At 45.0% G+C, this 11,508-nt stretch overlaps 1 protein-coding gene across 2 annotated transcripts; it reads right to left on the bottom strand.

Moving 5' to 3' along the window:
- gdnfa (glial cell derived neurotrophic factor a) lies at positions 1 to 5,606 on the bottom strand. 2 transcript variants are annotated; one of them, XM_053411400.1, is made up of 2 exons: positions 5,384 to 5,606; positions 1 to 2,737 (listed from the first exon to the last, which is right to left on the bottom strand). In XM_053411400.1, exons 1-2 carry the CDS (start codon positions 5,586 to 5,588, stop codon positions 2,178 to 2,180), a joined length of 765 nt encoding a protein of 254 aa, XP_053267375.1. In that variant the 5' UTR covers positions 5,589 to 5,606; the 3' UTR covers positions 1 to 2,177. The 2 variants fall into 2 exon arrangements, with proteins under 2 accessions (XP_053267375.1, XP_053267373.1); XM_053411398.1 differs by having other exon boundaries at positions 1 to 2,746; positions 5,498 to 5,588.
- Positions 5,607 to 11,508: the final 5,902 nt, after the last annotated feature.

Below are 11,508 nucleotides of genomic sequence, written 5' to 3'. Positions count from 1 at the left end.
TTGGTTCTGTAACACAAAACAAGTGAGACGACATGACAGGTTTTCTTTCTTTTCCTTTTCCCAACAGAGGTGTTAAAACACATTAAGGAGCGAACACAGAGGAAATCCCTTCTTCTTGTATTAACACTGAGGATTCCTGTGCGTCTTCATCTTTTTTTGCTTGTTAACCCTTGCGTGAAAACGAACAGGACTAATCGCAGAGGAGCAGTTGAGCGCTAACAAAGTGGTGACGATGAGAGGACGGCTGGTCACAGTTTACACACTTTTAACGTACGGTACGTCGAGGAGTGGCGGGGTGCTCCGAGGCTTCTGGGAAATCTCCTAACTGCACATTCTCATCTGGAAAGGCTTACGCACAAATCAGTTGTTAAAGGGGAAGATGATCCAATTGATGAGGTATGCTGCGATAAAAACTGGAGTGTGTTTTTTTCTCCCTCTGTGTAGTATTTGGCCTAAATTCAGCCTGATGCAGTGGATTTGTTCTGTTTGCAGGGGGATTACACCGTAAAGCTGGCTTGCTGGCTGCTGGGTGGGCACAGATACCTTGGTCCCTAATCCGTGCTAACATCAAGACCGACCCGAGGGCTCTCTTTGTTCCACTTAAAACCCCGGGTCTCGATGGGCACAGCAACATGCTTTTAAAGGGCCTCCTGTTTTCCTGGATGTGTGTTTCTGCTCGAGTTTGGGCATAAATCCGACTCGAGCTGTGCAGAAAGAAACTGAGCTGACCCATTGTCTTCATATTCTCCTGTGGAAACGACTGCTCTTCAGATATTTACTTCAGTTTACAGTAGCTAGAGCGTCCTTAAACTGCTGTCACCGAAAATGCCTCTGCCGGCGGGGATATTTGGTTAAGACTCAAATGAGAGGATCGCTTTCAAATCCCCTTTTCAGGGAGTAAGACCTGTCTGTCAGAGCCGAGGCAGGAACACAGGCCGCCCGGTGAACTTTAAAGCCTATTGGGTCGGCAGCCGCTGCAAAGCCTTTGCTGAGACTTGGTGCGAGGCCAGAGGGAGGTTTCGGGTAACGGACGCTGATGGGCAGGTATTCTAGTAGCTTCTGTCCTCCGTGACTCAAAGGATAGTTCCTGAAAGGCACCTGCAGATCCTCAGAGAGACGACTGGTGTGACATTAGATCTATTCTGGATTATCTCACTCCGATGACTTAGCAAATAAACAGCAGCCTCCTTGTAAACATACAGTAAAACGATGTGGATCATGATGAGAGAGCAACATCTGAAGTCCCCCGACTTGACGTGTCGGTTAAAATGAGGTGAATTGTCTCTAAATAAAATAAAAATAAACTACCCTGCTGTCCCTAAAATCACTCCACAACAACAGATCACTTCAATCTACGTCTTCTATTGGTCCCCTCCTCCGTTTCTTTCTACAATCCTTTAACTTCTCCTAATTTAGACTAATTCTATTTCTGGACTCATGAATTGAGAAACCCTGGAATCTAAGTGAAGCCAAGAAGCATTTTTTTTTAGGATGTGTGTGTTTAGCAGTTAATGTGTAAGATTGTTGTCATGAGAAATTGCTCCACTTTGGCACCGTCAAGGATAAACGAAGCATTTAAATAAATAGGAAAAATGACATTTCATTCATAAAAATGGTTTGAAATAAATAACAATAAGTTAATTCCATCTTAATAAATATACCTCTTACACACACGTGTATATATATATATATATATATATATTTATATATATATGACTGGATTTTATCTGAATGCGTTGCACCAAAAAGTCTTTGCTGAACCCTGGTGCGGTATTTTCTCTTATCACTTGGCTGTGAATGTGAATGTCGATAGCCAGACTGTGGAGGTAAATCTGACTGCAGCTGATCAGGAAATATTTGACTCCTCAAATCTCAAGTCTTTGGAGGAGGTGAAGGAAAAATGTCACTGTAAAATGAATTCTTCGGGAAAACCAGCCAAACAAAGTCATTCGGTTTTCTCCCCTCTCCCGTCTTTAGTGTAACAGTACTGATTCTTCTTTGTCCTTCTGGTGAACAGCTGATTCATGTCTGCTTGTGTCTGAACAGTCACACACTGCTCAGGGCATCTGGACGACTGAGTGTGAAGAGACGATTCCCTTCCTCCTCCATCCCTCTGTTTGTAAAGGTGATCCTTGGTTCACCGACGCCAAGTGTCTGTCATTGTCAGCGAGGCCTCCTCAGACACAGCCGCACTTCCTCGCAGAGTGCTTCTTCAGTGTGTGGTACACCACGTTGTCGTCCAGGAAAGACAAGTCGTCGTCGAACGCAATCGGCCGGCAGCAGGTGCGGGAGGGCGTGTCCTTGTCCAGCTTCTTGTTGTGCGTGAGGTTGTTCAGGATCTTGTCGTAGTTGGTCTCGGCCTCGACGCAGGGGCCGCTGCAGTACCGGAAGATCAGCTCCTCCTTGGTCTGGTAGCCCAGCCCCAAGTCCGTCACATTGAGATGGACCTCCTTCAGCAAGCAGCCTCGGCTCTGCACCGATATCCTCTCCCGTCCCCTCTCGCCTCGGCCCCCCTTGCCACCTCGGCTGCCCCCTCGCCCCCGACCCCGCCTCCTGTCGCCGTGTCCTCTCCCCTCGCCCCTGGTTCCGCCCGTGTTTGCTGCTCCCCTCTGTCTCTGCTCCCTCCGGCCCTTGGAGCCGCCGCTGGGATCTGAAGATCTCCGGAGTCGGCCGATGGTAGCCTCGATAAAATCCATTACGTCGTCAAACTTCTCTGGATAGAGACCCGCGATGTCATCTGGAAAATACAGATGATACAATGATTTTTAATTACATTGTATCTAAAGTTGGACATATACACAATATACATTTTTTTTCTCTCGTGTCTTTGTTTTGAATTCTGTATTATTGCAGAATGGCAACAACTCTGTATCCTCGGGACAAAAATGTGATCAGTCATTCATTCAAACTTTAAATATTAGTTTAAATATATGAAATAATAGAAGTATTCACTTAATGGAATAGTTTTTATTTTTTTTAGGAAATTTGATTATTTGCTTCATGGCAGAGAATTCGCTGAGAAGATTTGCACCATTCATCTATGCCAACAGCCCATTAGCTTAGCTTAGCACAAAAACTAGAAACAAAGCTAAATGACTAGCCTGGCTCAAAGTACAGGTGAAAAACCATCTGCCTACCATTAAACCTAAAGATAACTGATTATATCTCATTTGCTTAATCCGTACAAAAACCAAAGTGAAGAAAATCACAGCTGCTTATTCTTAAGTTGAATGGAAACATAAGACAGAGACTGAATTTGCACATTTGCCAAAAAGTACAAAGGCAGATGTGTGCGTAGAACTATAAAAACACAGTAAAGAGTACTGTACATTGTTGTTGACTCAACATACTCATGGTCAGCCTGCATGTGGACGGTACAGTGTCCAAACACATGCACGGACACATAAACAGATAATGTCTATAAATACTCAGAAATGTGCCGATCTGCAACCGTGCACGATGATTTATAGATAAGTCTCGAGCGGAGGAACGCACAAAAGAGTCCAGGGTAGTTCTGGTGAAGGTGCAGGTGCCCTGATTTAACTGTAACTCTCTCCTCTGAGACGACTCTGTGGAGGATGATTAGGAGGGTGAAGGTCAGAGGGTGTTGTCAGATCGATTTTCAGATTATCTGCATCTGGAAATATCTGCATGTGAAATAACTACTTCAGCAGGTTTCTTTTTAAGCAGTTTCACACATAGCGTCTGCTTGCGTTGTTAAGTAAACACAGGCCAATTAAACCACCGCGAGAGAAGCAGTGTGACATCGTACTTCAATCTATGATGGATGCACATTTAGAATGTGGAGACTTCAGAGTCTGAAAAAAGGAATCACGTGCTTTGAGTCGTTTAGACGGAGCAGATCGGAGCCTGCCTGAAACTGAAAACATGCAGCGGCACAGCTCTGCACCATCTGCTCCGAGCAGGACTGACAGGAAGCCTTGGACCCTCCTTTGTTACATGTTGATTCCATTAAGGAGATACGTCGCTCCGACTCCGACGCCCGCAGGTCTGGCAACCATAAACTATGTATGAAGCTCATGAAGACGTATTGTTCTGAGATTAAGTCAATTACCCCCGAGTCTAATTACATTAGCGTTGTGCGTGCACGTGTGTGAGTGAGTGAGTGTACGGTTGTGCGTCGTCATGCCGCATGTGTGTGTCAGCAGGGTGTGATGTGTGGCAGGTGGCGTTGTGGTCGACGCCGGCCCCTTTGTTGAAGTGTCACCTATCTCTTCTCTCTTACCTGTTCTGTTCCGGCCTATTGTGTGTCACCTGACAGGCAGGCTGGCTACAGTGTACACCTGCTGACGGGCCGGACTGGTGGCAGCCGACAGAGGGAACTCTTGATGCAACTTGTGCATAACTAATACTAATTGTTTTTTGAATAATCTCTAACATGTTCGTTGGCAATTTGTGCAACTGTTGTCGTCGATTTTGTGTGAAGTCGTAACCGCTTTCTGACTTTACACGCAAAAAAGACTAAAGACCCCGTCCCCACTTGGAGTCACGGTGTTGTTTACACTATTAGTGCATAGTTAATGGTCTCGGGTTACACAGCAGATCAGTGATGTCAGCGCGGCTCCAAACAGAAGATGAGGTGGCGGGACAAACATTCGTCTAAATGTTCCATTCCTTATCTAGTTCTTGGCAGCAGTTACATCTGCGTGAAGATGATACAACGTTCACGCTGATCCAAACAAAATGAATTCCTGCCCACTGTCGCTGTCGAAATGAACATAAACACAGAACTCTCCCCCGGTGTTGTCCAGCCACTGCCCTGAAAGTCCCTGCGACCTGCTCTCCCTTCCAAACACGCCATGATTCCTGACTTTCTGACAGACGGGTAAACATCGGGGGGGTCTCTCCAGGCGCAGAGGTGAGCGTAAACACAGGGAGAAGGGAAAACACTCGGAGCTGTTCCTCCTTTAATTCATTGTCGCTGGCTTGTTTTGACACCACTCTGTGTAAACCACAGCAGCAATAAAACACAAATTAAGATCTTCCTGCTGATAGCCGGCCCGCCTGAGAGCGTTATCAATGAGGGACTCTCCACTGGTGGCTCAACCCAGGTGGATATCACTTTACACACTGTTTCCCAAGTGTAATTAGTCCAGGAAGGGGCCAGATTACTTGGCCCGCAAAGCAACTGGGTGACAGTCTGAGTTGCACTGGTTTAAAATATACGGGGTGTCAAGAATCAACACACGGCTGTGAATCACAATAAGACCAAACAAATGTGAGATTTCCCCTCTCCCCTGACGTTTGAATGGTTCGGTGCATGTTTTTTCGCCCAAGCCAATTACCAGCCATTCAAGTGCCTCTCCCAGTGAGCTCACGCCACAAAAGATAGCTGTCAAAACACGCATGGGGGGGGCCTTACATTGGTTCTCCATGGAGATCTCCTGCAGGTCGTGGTCCTCGCGCTGGAACGCTGGCTCTTCGTCCTCCACAGACAGGGACGTGGATTCACTGTAGCTGCTGGGGAAGTAAGTCCTCTTGGCGGGCTGAGTGTTTCGGTAGAGAGGCCGTGTAGCAGCAGAGCTCAGGAGCAACAAACACGTGGCCAAAACATCCCATAACTTCATCTTAGACTCAGTTCCTATGAAGAAAGCTGTGGGAAATAAATCAGAGGGGATGTTTTATTGGAACCAAAGTGATAAAAACTGGTTAGAATGAACTCCACATTAGAACAAACACATTTCTAGCGTGCTCTGGGTGCAGGCCAACTTTTGTTTGTAATGAAGTCATCAAAGTGATGTGGCCAGAGCTCCACTGACTCATTCTATATTAATAACTATGTGCCATCATGTCAAGAGACTTTGATCCACACTTTGTTCTGTAGTGTTGTTGTAAACATGAATATCAGAGTCACCCTATACCCTAAAGAATGTATCAATACAAAACAACTTTAATGTGCTTTCTAAAGTCGAGATATCCTCAAAATGTAGAAGCAGAAAATGGAGAGAGTGATATAGCTAATGCGTAAAGCTGTGCGTAAAATGCCGCATTTTTTCGAAAATTTACAATAATATATGTTTAATCAGCAGCTCGCAATGTGCTTGATTGTTTATTTATTTATTTGTCAGACTGGGGGATTATAAGATGATACATTGCTGCTGCTGTGATATCAGGAGGGTGCGCCTCACACACACATACACACAAACACACACGAAATGCGTTGGTTAAAAGCACGCACCAAAAAGATTGGCACCGATAGCCTAAATAATGGTGCGAGTTGGCCAGATGGCGATCCCCAAAGCTTACGTGACTCCGTCTAATGGCATGTTGAGTCTGCAGTAAACCTAAACAGCCATGCATGGATAAATACTGGCCTTTAACATGCAACGCAAAAAGTCCCAACAACTGACATACACAAGCACAAGTTGCATTTTCCGTGTCGGTTTGTTATTGCAGCGAGATCCACTGGAAGTGAAGCGCCTTTCTTTCTATTTTTGCACTTTACGCAGAGATAATCGAAGGATATGAAAAATGCGAAATTGTGCAGACATTAGAGTTTCGCTTACTTTAAAAACGGCCCATGCAGCCCTGGAACCCGCTCGGCTGTTGGCGTTAAAATCCAAACAGTAAACGCGACTCATTGAGTGTCCCGAGCTGATTCAGCTGCAGTGAATCGTTCCAGCGGCCGAGGTCCAAAACTAAAAGTTCCTCGAAACGTGGTGAAATTCAGTCCGAGTCCGCAATAGGAAAAAGGGAAATAAAGCTGAGACGGTGCGCCAGGTGTGGTTTGCGTGTACTCCGGTCCAGCCCACCGACCGAACCATGCGTCTGTCCACCCGCTCGGAGTCCAAAGGTAGGTGTCGAAGAGCGCCCACCGAGTGCCACTGCGCCTCGCTGGCTCCAGTTGCAGTCGCTGATTAATTGGATGCTACGTTTCCACGTTGGAAATCCGAGAGAGCTCCACCATCTCCCAGTGAAAGGAGTCCAATGAAGACATCAGCGTCTCCAGGCGCATGAGCGAGGCGCAAAAAGGTGTCCGCTTTCCCAGAGGGCAACAAACTGTCTCTGCGTCTTGATTGGAAAGCAGCAACAGCGTGGATATATCCAGGAGCGCGTTAGAAAGTCATAATCGCCGACAGTTTGCAGTGTCTCGACAGGGTTCACAGCACAGATGGGGGTGTTTATTCTCCATTTTCTCTCCGGGTCAGGTAGTGTCTATGCGGCTCGAAGGCTTTCCACACGCGTCCTCCTCCTCATGCTGGACTGAAGCGGGACAGATGTCTGCGCACAACAACGCACCGCGCGCAGAGGGCGGTTTGGAGAGATTTATAGTTGTGCGCTCTGACGTTCGGGGGCAGTTGGTGTCCGCCCCTCTTTTATAGATTCCCCCCCGCAAGAGCAAACGGTGAATAACAAGAGGTCCGCATGTCTGTCCCGAACCACCCCTGGAGCCCCCGTTCGGAGGAGCGCGGTTTTCAGATGTCTTGGGGATTATGTCACACATCCTGATGTCCTCGGGTTAGATTTCAGTATGCGGAATGCGATTTGGAGATGTTCTGTGGCGATGCATGTTTCCAACCTGATCCGCGCGCTCTGTGCGCACCGGTTTCAGGTTCCGTCTGATGGCTGCATACATCTCAGATGCGAGAGTCCCACTTCACCTGCTATTTACCACAACGTGTTCAAACGCTGGGGCGAGGAGGCTCCCGGAGGACACCGGGGTTTGTTGTAATAACCCCGTTTGCAATGCGCTGCACTCCAAACGCATTAAAAGCTCACGCGCAACTTGGATCGAGAGCTCGTTCAATGCACAGGTTCGTGTCAAGGTGAGCCCGGGGCGACACCTGCACGCGCGCGCACACACACACACAGACACACACACAACAACTAAAGCCTCTCCATCACCCCTCATGATTCACAAAGCTTTCATCTTCCGCACAACTGAATTCCAACAGTCACCCAGTCCTTTAACTGTTAAAGTCATTTTTTTGTGCACGGTGCCAGAAGAGAGCTGGGGCTCCTTCCAACAAACTTTTCCAAGAAAGAGCTCTGGTTTTAATTTAAACACGAGAAAATGCTGCGAGATGGCTGTTGGATAAAAGGATGGAAATCCCAGCACTGACACTTTAAATCCACGCTGACTTATCTGTTATCCTCTGCTATTAAGGCTCCTTAGCTGTTTTCTTTTGGACCTAAACGTCTTGTCAATACACGTCTTTTCTTTCATGCATTTTCTACACGCCGTGCCCAATTCTTAAAGAATGTGCATGGTCCTGAGCCAAGTCCTTATTGTATGGATTCCTCTTTGTCATGTTCTCACATGCGTTTGTATCAACTGACAATCGTCAATGTTTGATTTGGTGTGATGCAACCACCTGAAGCTGTTTCCTGTCTGTTGAAAACTTGATGGAAACTTGGTCCTGACTCACACTGTCTCTTCATTACTTCCACACGGTGACACACATTTGACCTTGAGTGTTTGACAGTAGAGTCTGGGTAAAGCTGAAACTGCCTCCTGCCATTATCCCAGTGTTAAAGGAGCATATACTCACTGTATAATGGGACCAATCAACCAATGTGTGGAAACAGAAATGCTCTAATGATTACAATCTTGGAGCCCATTGGCTAAGATCTGATGACAAATTAATCTCTGGTTGCAATGGATGTTATTTTGTGGACAGCGGATATCCGGAACAAGACTCTGTCCTCAGTTCCTCGTTTGCACTCTAATTTCTTGGAGTGCAAATATATTTTATCACACAGGTCCAACGTTTCTCCCCACAAAACAAAAGCGACAGTTTTTGTTGGTGCTTTAGTTCCAGACAATATTTTCGCTAATATCTATTTATAGCTTTCTGCAAAAGAATGCATTTTTAAAGGCCGATGAGTTTTAGCTAATGTCGTCCGCCCCAAAGATGTTATCCCTCTGCAACAGATTCTGCATTTTCACATGTAGAGTCTGTTTCCACCTTAGATGTTTATCTGTTCTTCCTCCCGTGATAATTTCCACATGAAAAGTTCTAAACATAATATGAAGAAATCTTTAACGACAAGCTTCTGCAGTGAAAGATATGACTTTCTCTTTCGCTGTACTTCCTTCATCTCTTACTCCAAAAATGCATTCTGTCTCGCTGTGATGTATCCCCCACCACCGCATGCTGGGATAGCCTCCAGTGTCCCATTAGCTCGGGCAGGAATAAACTGGTCAAGAGAATTAGCGGAAAGTAAAACACTGGTTATGTAAACAGGCTCAAAGCATGAATGTAATGTGAATGGGCATAAGGCAGATTATATTCAAAGACTGCTGTTTTTCAAGGTTGTTCTAAATTTACTGGGAGATAAGAAGGTTATTTTCTGTGGATGTTGTGCGTTCAATACTGTATGACTAGTGTCAAATGTACTAACATTTACAATCACGTATTATCTACCTACACAAAATGAATTGGTAAAGAACACATTTCCATTTTGTACAAGTCATGTTCTTTCCTATGTAAGTGTTTCATATTTCAAACCATTAAGAAATAAGTGCAATTGTCAAGTGAAAAGCTGTAAACGCTCCAATAAGGTGATGATAATACAACAATTATTGAGAGATTCAAATGGCAAATGTTTGAAAATTACACTATATGTAAAAATTTATACGTATATATATTTTAATATTGGCTTTGGCCGCCTCCCGCCACCCTCAAAGGAAGAGCACGATGTGGATGACAGATTCCGATTACGCTGCATTTGCTGTTTTAATTTGACTGATCTCTTGTTTTTGTAAAGGAAAAATCCCAGAGTTGGTATTTTTATCATCGTATCTACAGGAGATAATAAAAGAGAATAATTCATGGATCTTGATGAAAACGATCAGGCAATTTTAGGGAACAAATATCTATCAGTGAGTGGAGTTTAATGGGACATTTTAATTAAAATACAAATTTCAATTTGAGCTCAAATAAGGCTTGAAATGAATTGGCTTTGACTCGTCTTCTACGGTAACAGACTGAACATTTAGAGCTGTGTCATCGCCTCTTGCTCATTGAAATATTACACTCTCTGACTTTTATTAGACCAAACAATTATCAGTGAACATATTGGGGAGAACATTTCATAATTAAAACAATCTTAACTTACAGGCAGCCATAAATATTACCCCAATTACTTTCAGCCACTTCTCTGTAATAGTAGATGCGTCTCCTCGTTCCCCATGGCGGTTTCTTACCTATGACAATTTACTTGGCCCCATAAAATGTATTAGATGACTGGTTAACTGTGGGACGTTTCACATAGGAGAGATTTTTATGTCAGTGCATATGACACGACATGTCAGGCTAGTCTAGGACACAGCCTCCTCAGAGCCATGTCAGACAGAGACCATATTGTTTATTGATATCTCCGGCAGAGTCACCCCAGGATTCCTCTGTGACCCTCCTCTGTCTCATGCAGCCGGAGTTGTGAAGATAATGGTCACTGAAAATAGAACAATCTCAGAGAGCTCCTTTATGTGCGAGCGCCGCTCAGGCCTCGGGGTGACACAGGTCCCCGAGGGCCCTGAATACTTCAGCGACCATAATAAATATTAATTTGTTTGCAGGAGTAACGTGAGTAAGCCGAGTGAATCACCGCCACATTGGGAGTGAGGAAGACACTCGTCACCCGCGCGAGAACAGCCTTCTTTCATTATTTGAGCCGGAGTCTCCATTTTTGATGTCGGGTCTCTGCAGAGCGCTGACAGGGCCCTCGGAGGGAAATAACAATGACTCCCCACAGAGTTTATATGAACATATAACAACCCTCGCACAAACAATCCAGATCGCTGCAGCTGCTTTCGCTTTAATAGAGAATGGTAAAAGACTAATATGAAACAAATGTCACGCACGGCTAATCTCTTTTTCTCCCTAGACGTCTTCGGGGAATCCCGTCTCCCTGTGTGTGTTTTACGTCCCTCGATAATGACCTGTTGTGTTTAAATCATCGTATTTAAGATCACTGTGATATGTTAACAGTTGGCAACCTGTTCGTGGTTTCGTTCATGTGTTTTCTGCCTCCTCAGTCTGAGTCACTGTTCCGTGTAAAATGCAGTAAGAGCCAGACATCTGTAGGCTTGTTGCAAATGTTTCATTCCATCTTAACAATGTGTTTTTTAATGGAGTGCATCACACAATGTCCACAAAGATGATGCAACACTCAGAGAGCAAATCGATGGAAAAACAAACAGCAACTGAAATATGACAATACTACCTTCGTCAAGGAGGTTATGTTTTAACCCTTGTCCACTTGTTTGTTGGTTTGTTGGTTTGTTGGTTTGTTGGTTTGTTTGTCAGCAGGGTAACGCAAACACTACTCAACGGATTTCCATGAAACTTGGTGGAGAGATGAACATGGGCCAAGAAAGTACCCATTCAATTTTGGCGGGGATCCCCGACAAAGGCTTTTTTGTTTTCTCTTTCTGTACCATTGTGAGAGGGAACATTTTCTATACATTTACACCGACTTCTCAGAAAAAAATGTATGCATCTTTATGGTAAATAATAATAAATGTTGGTGCACATTGAGATT

The sequence above is a fragment of the Pleuronectes platessa genome, chromosome 19, assembly GCF_947347685.1.
Source record: "Pleuronectes platessa chromosome 19, fPlePla1.1, whole genome shotgun sequence".
Classification (NCBI taxonomy): Eukaryota; Metazoa; Chordata; class Actinopteri; order Pleuronectiformes; family Pleuronectidae; genus Pleuronectes; species Pleuronectes platessa.
Note: the sequence above shows the minus strand (reverse complement) of the source record. Positions and strands in the feature narration are given on the sequence as shown.